General features: G+C 34.1%; 2 protein-coding genes and 1 pseudogene across 2 annotated transcripts; 1 reads left to right on the top strand and 2 right to left on the bottom strand.

Moving 5' to 3' along the window:
* The first annotated feature begins 3,629 nt into the window (after nt 1-3,629).
* Nucleotides 3,630-5,019, top strand: LOC149261708 (copper transporter 5 pseudogene; annotated as a pseudogene).
* Nucleotides 5,020-5,747: 728 nt separating this feature from the next.
* Nucleotides 5,748-6,911, bottom strand: LOC149261707 (putative purine permease 11). Its single transcript, XM_089382229.1, has one exon. The coding sequence runs from the start codon at nt 6,903-6,905 to the stop codon at nt 5,934-5,936; it is 972 nt and encodes a 323-aa protein (XP_089238355.1). The 5' UTR covers nt 6,906-6,911; the 3' UTR covers nt 5,748-5,933.
* Nucleotides 6,912-10,613: 3,702 nt separating this feature from the next.
* On the bottom strand, nt 10,614-11,052 carry LOC149261706 (mannan endo-1,4-beta-mannosidase 1-like). Its single transcript, XM_089370624.1, has 2 exons — nt 10,874-11,052; nt 10,614-10,779 (listed from the first exon to the last, which is right to left on the bottom strand). The coding sequence occupies exons 1-2, from the start codon at nt 11,050-11,052 to the stop codon at nt 10,614-10,616; spliced, it is 345 nt and encodes a 114-aa protein (XP_089226750.1).
* Nucleotides 11,053-16,254: the final 5,202 nt, after the last annotated feature.

The following is a 16,254-nucleotide window of genomic DNA, read 5'->3' as shown; positions in this document are numbered from 1 at the left end:
CTTGGACTTCTTGATTTTCTTTTGCATGGTGCACTCTACCTTCCACAACTGCAAAGAAACTTGTTGTTCCTTTTTTTACATTCAGCAACAAGGACACCCCATTCATATGTTTGATGGAAAAATAGAGATGAGAAAAGAATTAGGCAACACAATGGTCATGGCTCTAAGAATAGTGGATGTGAAAATTGCTTTCTTGAATAGAGACTTGAAAGAAAATGTCTTCACGTCTCAACCATAAGGCTTTGTGTGAAGTGACAAGAACAAAAAATATGCAAACTCATCAAATCCTTATATGGCCTAAAGCAAGCACCATGATCCTAGTATGAAAATTTGACTGAGCATCTTCTGGAATTAAATTTCAAACACTTTAATTTTGATGATGCAACTCTATTTGTCACGGAAATTGGAAAAACATTTGTCTATCTTGTGGTATATGTAGATGATTTGTCGGTAACAGGGAACAACGAAAATTATATTGTATCCATAAATAATGAGTTGAAATAAGGATATGTGATGATAGATTTGGGACACATTCACTACTATTTGGCATTGAAGTGACCCAACATATAAGGTGTACATTCCTTTCTGAAAATAATTACATTGGAGAAGTGTTGAATAATTTTGGCATGGTTGAATGCAATCCTTTTTCCACTCCATTGGAACAAAATATAAAGCTCACAACTAAAGAAGAAAACAAATTTGATGATATAACTAAGTATAGAAAACTTGTGAGAAGTCTTATCTACCTCAACATTGCTAGACCATCTATTTCATTTTCTATTGGAATCATTTCCAGGTTTATGAGAAAGCCTTGTGAAGGACATTAGTCAACCGCAAAAAGAGATAAATTACTTGAAAGGAACTCAAGACTTTGGACTCAAATATTCATAGGTCGATGACTTTAGCTTGATTTAATATTTTGATTTAGACTTCGATGGAGATAAGGAAATGGAGTGTCTACTTTAGGGTATGTAATGACTCTTGGATTAGGAACTATCTCCTGTAGGTCACACAAATAGTCAGTTCTAGTAGATTCCACAATAGAGGAAAAATATGTGGCAACTATAGAAGTAATCAAGGGCATTTTGTGGCTTAGGAAAATTTTTGAAGACTTGTAAGAGAAACAAGTAAACTCTACTCCCCCTCTTATTGATAATACTTCTGAAATTAAGCTAGCCAAGAATATAAAATTCCATGATTGAAGCAAACATATCAACACTAAAATACCATTTGATTCGATATCATGTAGAGGCCAAGACTATTTATCTACGACATTATTACGCAAAAATGAGAAAATTGCAGGCATCTTCACCAAAGCACTTGGAAGAGAAAAGTTTGAAATATTCAAAGTGATTCTTGGACTCACAAACACCGCTTCAAATTGAGGGGGGGAATGTTAGACACCTAATCCTCACATATTATGGGAGAAATTTGTAAATATGTAAATAAAGAAAATGAAGAGTTAGAATAAGAAGCAACCTCAGAACATGAATCCATAAGTGCATACCTCCACAAGTTATCTATTTTTGCTTACATCAATGAAAATTATTTGACTTCGAGAGTTATTTTCCTTGGCCTGACATCCTTGATGCCAAGAAAAGAATCAAGGATGATAACACCCAAATGGATATAATAATTCCTTAGCTCACATGCAAGATAACATGCAACAACAAAAAGAAATTGCATCCAAATCCAGTCCTTTAGTCTTAGCTTAGCCCCCTGCAACATCAACTCATCCCACAAACTTTATGATCCCTCCTCTACCATCTCCCCACTCTCAAACAAATCCCTCAGATGTAGAAGAGCAAGATGCAACCATGATCCTTGCTTCATGCATGAGGGGACATACACGTATTCATGAATCGAATCACTCAGACAATGATAATGAAGCGACCATTGTTGCAAATCCTTCAGAAATGGAAATGCCTCAAGGAAATGAAACCATTGTCTTCATGTCATCCACTGTTGACATCATCTCGAGATGGATTAACTTTTGCAAGAAAAAAGAAGAAAAAACCTCTGATCAATTAAATGATCAATTTTTATCTCTTATTATTGGTCTCCCCTTGAGTGGGGCATCAAGTGGTTTCAGATTTTATTTTTCATGACCTCTCCTCTAATTTTGCAAGTTCTTGACTCTCTTCTTTATTACCTGGCGTCTGGTTTACAAGACAGTAAGTCATAAATAATAATTTTGCTAAACTGAGGCAAATGCTTTTAATTACCATGCAAAAACAACTTTAAAAAATGCTAAAGTCATTTATATAATAAAAAATACATTTTAAATAATAAAGATCATAATTTCACCAAAAATTCTTACAAAAAACTTAGAATTAAAATAATAACCTTAAGCCTTCTTAACCTTTTAATTTCATTTCATAATTAATTTATAGTTAATAGGTTTTCTTGTGATAGGATTTTAAAAAATAACTCCATGGCTAGATTTGATCGAGGGTACATTTTCAAAGCATCTTGACACCATGAATGAGCATAAACTTATTAAAAATAAAAAATAAATGAACATATTTGATAAAAATAGTGTTACTATTTAGATATGGAAAATTATAAATAAAATTTATTAAAAATATTAAATTAATTATTATTATTATGATGTAATAAAAAAAAACTGTTATAAATTAGAGGTTACAATTAATAATGGGGAGTAATAATTACTTTCCATTTACCAAGGCACAATAATTTATTATTATTAATTTTTTTTTAAATATCATTTGGAATTTTTTTGTAATAAGGTGGCCTTTTATTCTTTTTCTTGCTATACGTTTATGGATCTTGTATTTCTAAATTATTTTATTGTGTTTAAAGTATATAACTCTTAATGAAGAGAAAATGTTATTAGATCATATTCTTATACTAATTTATATTTTTATATTTAAACCAATTTATTATTTCAATATTTTAGATTTAATTTTAATTAAGTAAATTATTTTAAATGAAAATTATTAATAATGCAATTTCGGAGGCTTAAAGCACATAATGATGGGTGGTAGTTAAGGTACATTGTGGTGTAAAGGTTAATGGTTAGAAACTTCAGGGAAAAATCTCAATATTTCTAAGGGTTGGTGTGGTTGGTGTGGTTCAAATTGGGTGTGATCTGGTGTTTTTGACTACTTAAATGCCTATAAATAATCGTTAATCAAACAATAGATTAGACGTGCCAATCATCTCAAGACTCACTTAACTCAATAAAAATAATAATAATAGTTCTAGTACATGTTTAGAGAATCTTAATAAATAATAATGACATATTATTATTTTACTCTTTCTTTCTATATATAAGAGATACATTTTTAAATATAAAATATATATTTATAAGGGTATGAATAGTATATATTTACGTCGTAAGACGTTCCCCTCTAAAATGAACTCCCCTCTATGCCACCATGTCTCGACGTGGGCCGTTAGATAGATTGTTAGACGATTAAATTATCGTCGGCCATTAGATCATCGGTGAAAAACGTTCTAATCAGTTGAGAAAATTGTGCTTCGAAGGTACCAGGCGATCATCTGTAGGCAGTTGATGTTTTCTGGCCTTAAGACGGTTGTGGCTCCCCGACTTTGAGATGGTTGTGCACACGATAAGATCGTCTGTTATGAGTAGCAACATCTAACACTCGACAACAGAGTCGCTCTCCCAAGAAACACTGCAACAGAGTCGCTTGCCATGAGGTCTGAGGCGACAAAGGCAAATTTTATGGGTATATCAAAGTGGGTGGCGGTATTCAGACCATTTTTGGTTTGGATTCTCAAATTTTTGGAGCCCAATCCCATTTTCTCATTCAAGTTTGCAAATTTTTGTATCTGCTTCTTGTTTTCTGATTCGGGTTCTCAAATTTTCGTATCTCTGTCTTCTTGTTTGATTTGGGTCAGCAGCGGTTTTTGGTGTGGAAGAAAACTTCTGAAGATGAAGATCAAGCCGTACATTCCTGATTTCAAGCTTGCATTTGAGCATTTCTATATACATGTTGGAGGGAGGGCAGTCTTGGACGAGTTGGAGAAGAATATACCCCATCAAAATGGTATGCTTTGTATCTATTTCAATATCGAGGACCAAACCCTGAATCAAGTCTGTTAGGGGCATTTCCAGTGAAATTGTGGAAAATGGTTTCATCCGGATTCGAACTCGAGACCTCCAAGATGATGCACATGATGTTTTACTGGGGGAGAGAGGTGACCCTGCTGTTCGACGATTGGAAGACTCAATCATGGCTTGGTTACTTGCTTACCCTTGTTGTTGTATTTCTTTTTTCTATATTTCATGAGTATATTGTCAATCTGCAGTCTCGTTTCAAGGGGATTTCGAGTGGTAAAGCTGCCTCGGACCTCACTGCTCCTCTGATTGGAAGAAACCCTAGAGCACTTGGATTTAGGGTCATGGAATCGGCCGTTTTTGGTCTGAATGTAGGGCTAGGATATTTTCTCATGTTGGCAGCGATGTCTTTCAATGGGGGGTTTTATAGTTGTGATCCTGGGGTTTGTTGTTGGGTATTTCTTCTTCAGAAGCCATGGGGAAGTCGAAGCCAAGGGGAAGTCGAAGAAGAAAACACTGAAAGTCCATGTGGGTGCTCGTGAACTTCATGATCATTGTATATTTTTTTTTTCTTTTGATGCTTTCAGTTGCAGATAATCGTGTAAATAAATTGTTCTGGTGTAAGCAGCAAGGGGGTCCCTTGCTTCATATGTTTATTTTCTTGAATGGTTTTATTGCAGAAAAGATGAATTGGAAGCTTGTAATTCTTCGGCTTTTTTTTAGGAGCCTATTGGATATTTGGAATACTCTTGTTTCTCTGCTATATCCACTATTACAGATTCATATTAAACCTGGATCTTTAATGGGGGTGAAAGGTTTCAAATACCTCTTTGTGCTAATTGATACAATTGGGAATGGCGCTTACTAGCACAATTCCATATAAACCTGGATCTGTGATCTGCACTGAGGGGCTTCCAATCTCTCTTGGTGCCCCTCTATAGCAATTGAAATTGGCACTTCTTATCACAGATCCAAATTAAACCTGGTTCTTTAATGTACCAAGAGGTTTCAAATCCCTTTCAGTGCCAATCTGTAGCAATTGAGATTGACAACTATTGGTTATATAGAGCACACTTGTTTCTCTGTGATATGGTCATGGATTCAACCGTTTTTGGTCTGAATGCAAGGCTGGGATATTTTCTCATGTTGGCAGCGATGTTTTTCAATGGGGTTTTTTATAGCTGCCAAATGACTGAAAATAGCTGCCATTCACTGAAAATCAAAATTAAAACACACTCAAGTCTAAATCAAGATAACAAATCACTCAACCTTCTCGTTTTACCAAAGATGTTTTAGAGTTCTATGTAAAATCTATGAATTGGGCTTGTGGGCTGGGTAAGAAACTTTATTTGGTGTGAATTTTAAAGACGTGCAGAAATTGAAGACTTTTGCGTTGCTTCTTTTTCTAAATTGAGATTGTAGAATAGAGTAGTTGTTAATAACATGGAGAAAGAGAAGTTTGTGCGAGTTACACCTTGGATTGTCTTTGAAAATGGTCAGTGGGTTCCTAGTTTACTTCCATTTGGAAATTAAAATTATTTAATTGACATTGTAAGTTTCCCATGCAGACTTACACAAGCTACGATGAGAACATCAATGTTTAATGATCATGGAGTTATGCTTGAGCTCTAGGCTGAGAGCCCTGCCACTTCAAAATTAAATTCAGTTGACTTCATAATTATTACCGCTCAGAGTGCCAAAAAATTGGAGTTTAGTATGTCCTGATAAAATATGTTGGTGTGGGATTGCTCTTCTCTAGGGAGGAAGATGTGAATTGTGAAATGCTATTCTTCATGGGCAGTAAAGACATCTATGAACATAATTAAGGATGTGATGAGCTTTCAACTAGAACAGATATCCTGGTCAGCACACTTGTAGAAGGCTTTCAATCCAAGTACCCACCATATATATAGGAAACAAATCCCCATGTACTTAACAACATCGAAATAATTTTGAGAGCTTCCATTCTGTCATGGAAGAAAGCCACTGATAATATGGGCACAATAGGGAGGGCCAGAGTGCTAATCACATTTGAGAACAAGGAAGAAACCAAAAATATCAAACCCACTCCACCAACCGAAGAAACCTGCCATCCTATTGCAGACCATATCAATGTCATATAGTAGGCAACTTTCCCTGTTGTGAAACTCTCAGCCTCCTTTTTCATATCTCTGAACTCCCCACTAACAAACAATCCAACTATGCATACCACAGTAGCAACTATGGATGTGAAAATTTGCATCTCCAGAACCACTGCAAAGGTCTCCTTCTTTATAACCCTATTGAATACAAGCTGCATCAATGGAAGAAGCAGCCCATAGATGGCAGAAGCTGCAACAGTACAAATGAATCCTACTATGTACTTGGCAGTATTCACTCCCTTAGGCCTGTCACCATCTGAATGAACCGCAAGCAGAATTGCACCCAAAGTCAGCAAAACCAGAGAATTCAGGATATATGGAGTAATTTTCTGCCTGTTCAGTATGAATGCAAATACAGCATTGAAGGCCAGTTGACTTGAACAGAGAAGAGAATAGGTCGAAACAGGCATATAAGAGATACCCCATGAGTAAAGAAGATTGTCTCCAGCTAGAAGCAAGCCCAAACCAACATAAATTAGCACCAATTTGGGTGTGAGCGGGGTAATCTTAGAGGCTTGTTTTCCTTGATAAAGTACCAGAGGTATGAAAAGAATAGGACATCCTGCCGATTGCACCAGAGTTGATATCCATCTACTGTTACCACCATCATCAAAGTAATACCTGTTAAGAAGCATAGTAGTAGCTTGACCTACAATCATTGACGAAATGCTGAATATTACAAGCACCCAATGGGTCTTCCTTTTTCCTGCAAACATCTTTCTATTGGGGCCTCTTCCTGGCTCTGCATCCCTGATCAAACCAGGGCCTGAAGTTTCAATATCTCGGATGTCAAAACTTGGAAAGTGAATTGGTTTTCAAGGAACCATGTGCATACTCAATGATATCAAAAATGCATTGGGTGTGTCTTAAGAAGCAATGCGTTCAATTGTTCCTTGAATGAGCACTGAGCAAAGTGGACGACATGGCTAGACATTAGAGGTGGACTATGCTCTAGAATCAAGTAATCGAGTAGGTCAAAGAAATATATTGTATTTCATCGTTGGTCATGCTAATGGAAATTTTAGTCGAAGTCTGTTGTTTTAGAACATTGAGTCTTTGGTACTACCATTTTTAGAATTTCAATAATGTTTTCCAACTTCATTTTCTGGCCATCTTAAAAATGGCATCAAGTTTACAGATGAGTCCATTTGTATTCTCAATGTTGGTGTATAACTAGAGTCGAATTTGAAACTTGGGCAAATTATGCCACCTTCTGGCTTCTCAATAATCAAACAACTCTTCTCATAATATTTGGAAAGCTAAAGTGTAAATTCATGTACTTGGTGAGGTTTGAATAAATGTTGGTACCGATTCCATAGGTGAGTTATTTGATCTTATTGTGTTTGAGATTTACGTCACCACATAACCAGTTTTTGAACTCTAACTGTTGAGATTATGTCTTCATTGCTTCCACGTTTTACTGATTTGTCAAAGAAGGAAGGCAGGTTTGTGGCTTCGATTCAAACCAAGTTTTGTATTTTAATGAAAACTATGCCTATTTCACTGTTGATGCAGAGAATTCCTATGCAGTTGACAATCTTACATCACTCAAAAATATTTCATTTTGGTAAAAAAACCGTTGAGAATACTCCACATAACAACTAGTAATTGGTGAGAAGTGGAGCTAGTTGAAATGGTCAACTTTGATTAGGAGACTTTAAGGAGGCTTAGGGCCTATTAAAGGAGGAACCATTTCCCTTGGAAGTAGCATTTGGTAGCTCAGCAGTTTAATTGAAGATTGGGAGCAAAGACTTGTTAAAAAGCAGGTAGAGCTTGGTAATAGCTCAAAGAGCTAGTGGAACAGAAGTGGTAGATATGTGGACTCCAATGACTGTCATTACAGTCTAGTGGAGGTATAGCAAGGCCTTAAGCCTGTATGTAGAGGAAACAGAGTTCGATTTTGTCAAAGATATTCTTAGATCCTTGTTGAGGTGTTTTATTGCAAAGGCAACAGCCCATAAGCCTAGTAAATGTAAGATTAGCATTATTGTTCTTTAACTAACATGAGAAATAGAGCTATCGAGCTTGTAATGTAAACTGTATTGTGTTGAATGAAAGAGCTATTGAGCCTATCCATTAACACTGATACAAGTATTGTTGACAGAAATTTGGCAGTGATACCTTTTTGAGTGTAGTAGTTACAATTTATTTCTGCTGAAAATAAGAAATCAGTTCATGAAGTGCAGTTCCATTATATTAAAGAAGCTAGGATATTGTTAGTAGTGTAGTTTGTTGTCCACTCTGTAATTACAAGCATTCAATTGCTAGATTTATTCAGTGCCTCAGGGGCATCTGCATCAAGTGATTACATCATAGTGGGTTGATCCAGTGGTGAGGACAACTCCAGCCAAGCAGATTGTTGGATAAAGTTGTCAAGGTACAAAAACAACGCCAGCTTTGGGACTGGGTAGATACTGTTCTAAACTGCAGAGAGAGCTACATGGAAGAGTAGATTAGGGCACATAGAAGGGGATTCTCTATATGGAGAGGTTGAGGAAGACCACGTAGAGGAGCTATTAATGAAGAGATATAGAGATGTTGAGAGCCATAACAAGAAGGTTAGATGCTATGGAAGCTTCTCAAAGAAGGGGAACAATAACAGTAGTAGATTATGACAATGAGGACATAAGAGGTGAGGTAAAGGAAGAAGTGATAGCACATTCGTTTTGCTGGTCATCTTCTCTCTTACCTTGAGGTCGTACGACAGTCATACGGGCCGCACACAGCCCCCCTCTCTCCTTGGGTGATAAAATCACTTGCTGGGCATTGCCCATTGGCTATTGGGCGCTCCATTTGATTGTTAGGTGTTTTCATTAGTTGCCAATGCCTTCTTGGGAGAATGGATGGTTGATTATGGAGTAAAGAAAAGAAAGGAATACAACAATATTTGGTAAAGGTACCATGATATTTCAGTCTTGGGGTGGAGGACTTGTTAGGATAAATCCATATTTCCTTCGTGGCATACCAGTCTTGCAGGATACTTGAAACAATCCATATTTTTTTAATAAGTTCAGTGTTATTATCACTCTCTTATCCATTTCCATTGGATTTTGAATTTGTAGTTAAAAAAAACTCATTAGGATTATGAGTAAGCAAGGCAGTCCTTAACATATTATTTGAGTGGTCCATGATGGTTGTGGATCAAAATTGTTGTGCAAATATACTGATACAAAAACATGTGTATATGCTCTGCTTTTTATTTTCAGGCAATTTCTTAACTAATAAGGATGCAATTTCAATAATCTCATTATAGATGTTGGTGATGCTTTCACTGGTTCCACTAAATTTGAGTTGATAGATGAAAACATGCATTATCTGTATTCGAGACGACTCATATTAGCTTTAACTAATGGAACTTACTTAAGCATATCATGCCTTCCCTGCCACAAAAGTAATAAATGTTTTAACCTTATTGCCTTGTTTTCCCAATTAATAATTTAGAGTGGGTTGCTCCATTCTTGAGCTGATTGGTAAAAGGAGAAAATGACTTAACTAAATAATTGTTATTCACAACATTGTTATCTGGTTACTTGTGTGCAGGATACACAGAAAGAGGAGCCAGCCAACCAATTTGGAGCAGACATTGCAGAGAGAACAAGGCTTGGAACTATCATAAGAACAAAGAATAGTAGAGATCCTTGTACAATGTAGAGGGAAAAGACCCAATAGCCTCTCTAAATACAGAGTCCTCTATCCAACATTGAGATAGAAAATAGATTTACAACTTCCACAATGAATCTGTGTTCGTAAGTGGGCTACAAGTCCATTTATGGATCATAACGTATCAAAGAAGCTACATCCTTGACTGTGACTCAACTGCTAAAACTATGAAGAGAACATTGCAGGCCTGAACATGGGCAAAGCAGACAGAGAGAGATTGGAAGACTTAAGAGCCAACGATGTTGAGACTCGAGAAGAGGAAAAACACTTGAAAGAGAAGGTCCAAATGTTCAACTGGAGGATGGAAAAGATGGAGAAGCACCTTGAGAAATTCAATGGGTTCCTAGTTTACTTCCGTTTGGAAATTCAAATTATTTAATTGACGTTGTAAGCTACCCATGCAGACTTACCCAAGCTACGGTGAGAACATCAGTGTTTAATGAGCATGGAGTTATGCTTGAGCTCTAGGCTGAGAGCCCTGCCACTTCAAAATTAAATTCAGTTGACTTCATAATTATTACCGCTCAGAGTGCCAAAAAATTGGAGTTTAGTATGTCCTGATAAAATATGTTGGTGTGGGATTGCTCTTCTCTAGGGAGGAAGATGTGAATTGTGAAATGCTATTCTTCATGGGCAATTTTTTCTTGCATGGTAAGTAAGATAGACTAGAAAAGGTTTGGCTCGTTGATGGATATTAATATGCATCTTTTAGTGAAAATTTGGCGGTGTCGTTGAAGCAAACTAACAATTTTAAATCTCTACTCTCAAGATTGGTTGGTTGCAATGATGTCAAATCTTGGGTCTTTAGAGGATTTCCCAAACTCTACAAACAGATCTGGTTTCTTCAATATTCTGCTTCCATCTTCTAGATGGTTCTCTATCCAACTCTTCACAAATGAAATCTGGGTCTCCTCATCTGATCCAGCAAGCCTTTAAAGTTGAAATCACAGTTCAATAAATTAGTGCAAACTCTACATCATCCAATTGAATGCATATATATCTGAGGAAATAGATAGAGATTTACCAAATGTCAGGATAGGAATGAATAGTTGCAAAATCAAGTCCTGGGATTTGGTTATTGGAGATGAAATCTGTCCCTACAGAGAAACCTGGATTGATCTCTTTCTTGGACTCTCCATAAAACCCCTCCAAACCAGCTTCTAGAAGATGGTTTCCATCAATAGATTTGACATGGCTAGCCATCTCCTCTATCCATCCCTATTTTCTCATCACAGCCAAAGATCTACTATTTTTACTCATAACAGATACACACAATCATTATCAAAATTATTATTTACTATGAAGGGTGATTATTTACAGAACCCACCAAACTATGAATCTAGAAGAGCTAAAAGATGTGAAGTGTCTCACAATGTATATTTTTGTAATTGGGCTTGGCATTTGTGGTTTACCTGTGCAGGAGAAATGGAAGAGTATCAATGGTGTAAGATGATTTTACATGAGGCGGAGGCTTTGGTTTTACTCTTGTCTGCAAGTAATTACTTTCTTCCATCGTTTTTGAATAAAATGAGAAAAATTGAAAATCCTCATAGTATTCAATTATGGGTCCAAGAGAGCCACAGTGAAGGGTCTACCATTGTTATCATCACTCACTCAACTCAAGACTATTCATTTGGAGAGGTTGATTGTGCCCCCACTTCAAGAGCATAGTAAAGTCTTACAGAACTTAGAGAAGCTATCTTTGAGCTTATGTGAAGGGCTTGGATATATGTCCAGGTTCAATGGCATCTAGTCGAATATAAAGCTTCCCATAATGCTAGATTTTAAAATGGATCATTGTTGTGATTTGGAGGAGTTTCTCCTTGGCATTTGAGACATGTCTTCAGTTCAAAAATGGTCTATCACTAATTGTCACCTTCTTCGAAAGTTACCTAATGATTTTGGGAGGCTTAGTTCTTTAAGAATGTCAAGAATATCTACATGTCTAGATCTGAAAGAGCTTCCAGCATCTATTGGAAAACTTGGGAAGCTGGAATATATAGACATTTCTCTATGTGAGTGCTTGAAAGAACTTCCCGAGGAATTAGGGCAGCTAAAGGAACTCGAGGAGCTTGACATGAGAGAGTGTTCTCGATTGAGGAAGTTACCTAAATCAGTTGGAGGGCTTAAATATCTAAAGCATGTTATATGTGATGAGAAGATTGGGCAACAATGGAATCGTCTGAAGAGTTGTTCTGCTACCATGGATCTTAGAGTTGAAATTGTAGAAGCACACTTCAACTTGGATTGATTGGATGGTTAAGATCTCTCTTAAACATGATGCCAAGTGCAAGTAGACTTGTAAGATATCAAGATATAAGCTTAAAGTTTCCTATTAATAAAGTTTTATTCTCATATGGGTGTCTATTCAATGTTAGCAGATCCTCATATGGGTGACTCTTCAATGTTAGCAGTGCATATATTTTACATTGAAGTGTATCTTTTTTGGACAAAATTTCAGTTTATGACTTGCACTCATCATGGCAAGGTTTCTGTTGTGCAGGATTAGGACGAGTGCACACTGCAAACATGTTATCCATGTTCCACTGGCATTATTGGCCCTTCAAATATTAGTTATCCAAAGTTTCTGTGTAGTGTGTCTAGTCCTGCTGGTATAGCTAAATAAATAGTCGTAAAGAATATAAGTGTGTATCTAGAGTCCTCATCGTAGTAAAAATATGGTGTCTAGTTGTGATCGTAACATTAAGGACCTTTTAAATATTGTATTAAGAGTAAATGACTTTAAATATTGTGTTTTAAAACTTTAATATTATGTTTTAAGATTAAAAGTTCACTTTAACTTGTGGACAGAAGTGAGTAAGGACAAACTTTTAATGGAATGGTGATGTGTGTAAAAAATTTAAAAATTTGGTTTGTAGTTTTGATGCATTATGATAATGTTCTATTTCTATTAGATTTGATGTTTTTTTTTTTAAATGGGACTCTGGTTATCATCACCCTAACAGCTTCAAATTGCCACTAGACCACCATCAACGCTATGTATTCCTTTTTATGCCTGTTTTTGTGAATAGAAAAGCATTTTGAGATTCGTGAACATTATGATTTTGATGATTGTGATTTGAAAAAGCCTTTACTGCCAAGTTTGCTGAAGGTTAGAGGTTTTACTAGACTATGTTTGAAGTCATTTGGAGATGGTGCAGTTATGAAGAAACTTATAAAGCCAAGTCACCAATGTTAATGTGAAGGTTGCGTAAGTGGGCTATTCGCCTTCTGTGCATTAGCTAAATTCCGCTACGCTATGAATGAATTGGATACAATAACTCACGAACTCTTTGCAAATACACGCTCTTTTATCATTCTATGTGTTTCTTTGTAGATCCCCACATGTTGTAGAATTATAAGGTCCTTGATGCCTGAGAGGAAAGTAGACATCTATGTAGATGCCATCTTAAGAGTTTGAATGCAGTGAGTTTCTAGTTTTTGTGTAACCTGGTGTACATGCATTTTTATTTTTCATATCCAACTTTTTGACTTATTCAAATATATTTTTTCATATATATATATGGATCAGAACATATTTTCACTCTATGTAGGCTTTGCTATTCGAGATTTGTTTTGACCTATTCAATTATATTTTTTCATATATATATATCTATATATATATATATATATATATATATATATATATATGGATCAGAACATATTTTCACTCTATGCAGACTGCTATTCGAGATTTGTTCTAAATACTGGATCCCAAACTTTAACCATCTTTGCATCTTATTTAGATTTTCTCATTCCCATGTGGTGATTGTTTATCAATTTATGCCTTATGACATTTCCTTTGCAACATTTGGTGCAAATTCTAGTTATATATATTTTTAGATGTTCAATTTCTATATTTATTAGGAAAATGTTTAATATAAATATGTAGTTGATGATTTTTTCCTCTGTTTCTATATATAAGACATACATTTTTAAATATAAAATATGTATTTGTAAGGGTATACATAGTATATATTTATATATTTTTTAGATGTTTAAAAAATCTTAATAAAGAATAATAACATATTATTGTTTTACTCTTTCTATATATAAAACATACATTTTTAAATATAAAATATATATTTATAAGGGTATATATATATATATATATATATATATATATATATATATATATATATATATATATATATATATAGATATATTTTGATGTTTATACATTTTTAAATATAAAATATATATTTATAAGGGTATGCATAGTGTGTATATATTTTATACATTTTTAAATATAAAATATATATTTATAAGGGTATGCATAGTGTATATATATATATATATATATATATATTTTTGATGTTTAATTTCTATATTTATTAGGAAAATGTTTAATATAAATGCGTAATTGATGATTTTTTACGTCTGTTATTTTCTTTCTATATATAAGACATACATTTTTAAATATAAAATATATATTTGTAAGGTATGCATAGCATATATTTATATATTTTTTAGATGTTTAATTTCTATATTTATTAGGGAAATATTTAATATAAATGCGCATTTGATGATTTTTGCATCTGTTAAAAATAATAAGACGTAAAATTGATATTCTTTATTTAAAATCTAGTAAGAATAATTTTTCCCATATATTAATATTTTAAAATTAGATTGTATCAAAGTATTCCATAACATTGAATTTAATTTAAATAATAATAATAATAATTTCATTAATTTATAATTTAAATAGAAATTTTATAATTCAATTTTAATGAAAGTAAATAATTTTTTTTTTTTAATAAAATTTTTATTTTTTTCGAGAAAAAATTATTCTAATTTCTTCCACATTTACTTGAGGGCAGAAATAATCATATAGAAATATTAAAAAGATATGTATATATAATGTTTATATATTTTGGAGGCATGGATCCTAATATTTATGTAGTTGAAACATATGAAACTTGTGGTATCCCAATTATGTAGGTGGCTATCCCAATAAACTTGTCAAAATAGTAAAATAATTTGTGTACACTAGTTAAGTTGCTAAAAGAGCATATTAATTTAAATTCATTTTTATTGAGAAGGTTTAGAGATAATGGATGTCATATCAACTTTTAGATGCTTCATAATTTGTAAATATCTTAGCGAATATTAATGAGTTTTACATTATAAATGAAGAAATAAAAAAATTGAACTTGAGTTTAATAGTGCAAATGAAAAAAAAACTAAAACAAATGAAGTTGATTTTAATAGTGCAAATGAAGAAATCAAAAATAGAATTAGTTTGTTTCACCATAATCCAATACAAGGTTAGGGTTTGTTTCCCTAGGTATTATAATCTATTCTCTTACCCTCATCTACATATTTTCTCAAAGAAACTTGTAGTTGTGCAATCGAATCTACAAGAAGATGCAAGTGGCTAATACTCAACTCAAAGATTTGAGTCATTTCATGTTAATTTGAATCCTTCCTCTTCAGATGTAGAAACTTCCTTTTCTCCAGCGATCCCTAGAACCCACTCATGATCAGAGAAGAACATTGAATTGATAGAGGGTACTATGAAAAATATTTTATTTTATTTTATTTTATGTTATTTTATTTTATTTTTATTTTTATTTTTTATTTTTATTTTTTTATTTTTTTTATTTTTTATTTTTTTATTTTATTTATTTATTTATTTTTATTTTTTTTTCCATAAAAAATCATGAAAACTTTTGAAAATTTTCAATTGAAAAAATTATCAACACTCTAATTATGTTTGTGACAAAAGAAACTTTAATATAAACCACTTTTTATAAAAATAATGGATTAATATGTTGCTTTAGCATGTGGTTGCGGTTAGTGTACTTGCATGACGAATCCATTCAAACATGGAAGTTCTTTTATATGGAAAATAATTATATTTATCCATATATATGGGATTTCTTCATAGTTAAATTATATTTAATGTTTAATAATAACAAGAATCTACATTTTCCCCGGATCTGGGTGCACGACAAGAATTTAACACGTGCTCTTAGACCAATTGGTGGTGCTCCCCACCTGGCACCTACCTCCCTCCAAATGGCATAAATGCAACATAAGTTCCCAACTAAGCGAATTATGTACTCGTACACTCGTCCAACTATCTTTCTTTTCAAGTTGGGGAATATATCTCTCGATGCCATGCTCTGCCATCATTTCATTCCCTTGATTATCTTATTCGAGGCCCTGTCTCTTAGGTTGCACATTCTTCCCTTTGCATTCTCCGCCTTCTCCGACTCCGCACTTAGCTTCCTACAACCTCTATAATCTTACCATGAATCAAGATAGGAGCCATGGACATCGCCGCAATAGAGGGAGGGGTCGTGGACGTCCCCCCGCCACCTTCAAAGATTCCATTGTAGATGCTCTATTTGACTATGGAATTCCCTCCCACATTAGGTGTCAGGTGTTGGCTTTAGAGGA

This window comes from Pinus tabuliformis, chromosome 6 (genome assembly GCF_031772625.1).
Source record: "Pinus tabuliformis cultivar Carrire ecotype Pingquan chromosome 6, CPIR1, whole genome shotgun sequence".
Classification (NCBI taxonomy): domain Eukaryota; kingdom Viridiplantae; phylum Streptophyta; class Pinopsida; order Pinales; family Pinaceae; genus Pinus; species Pinus tabuliformis.
The sequence above is the reverse complement of the archived record's forward strand: the minus strand, read 5'-3'. Positions and strand labels throughout refer to the sequence as shown.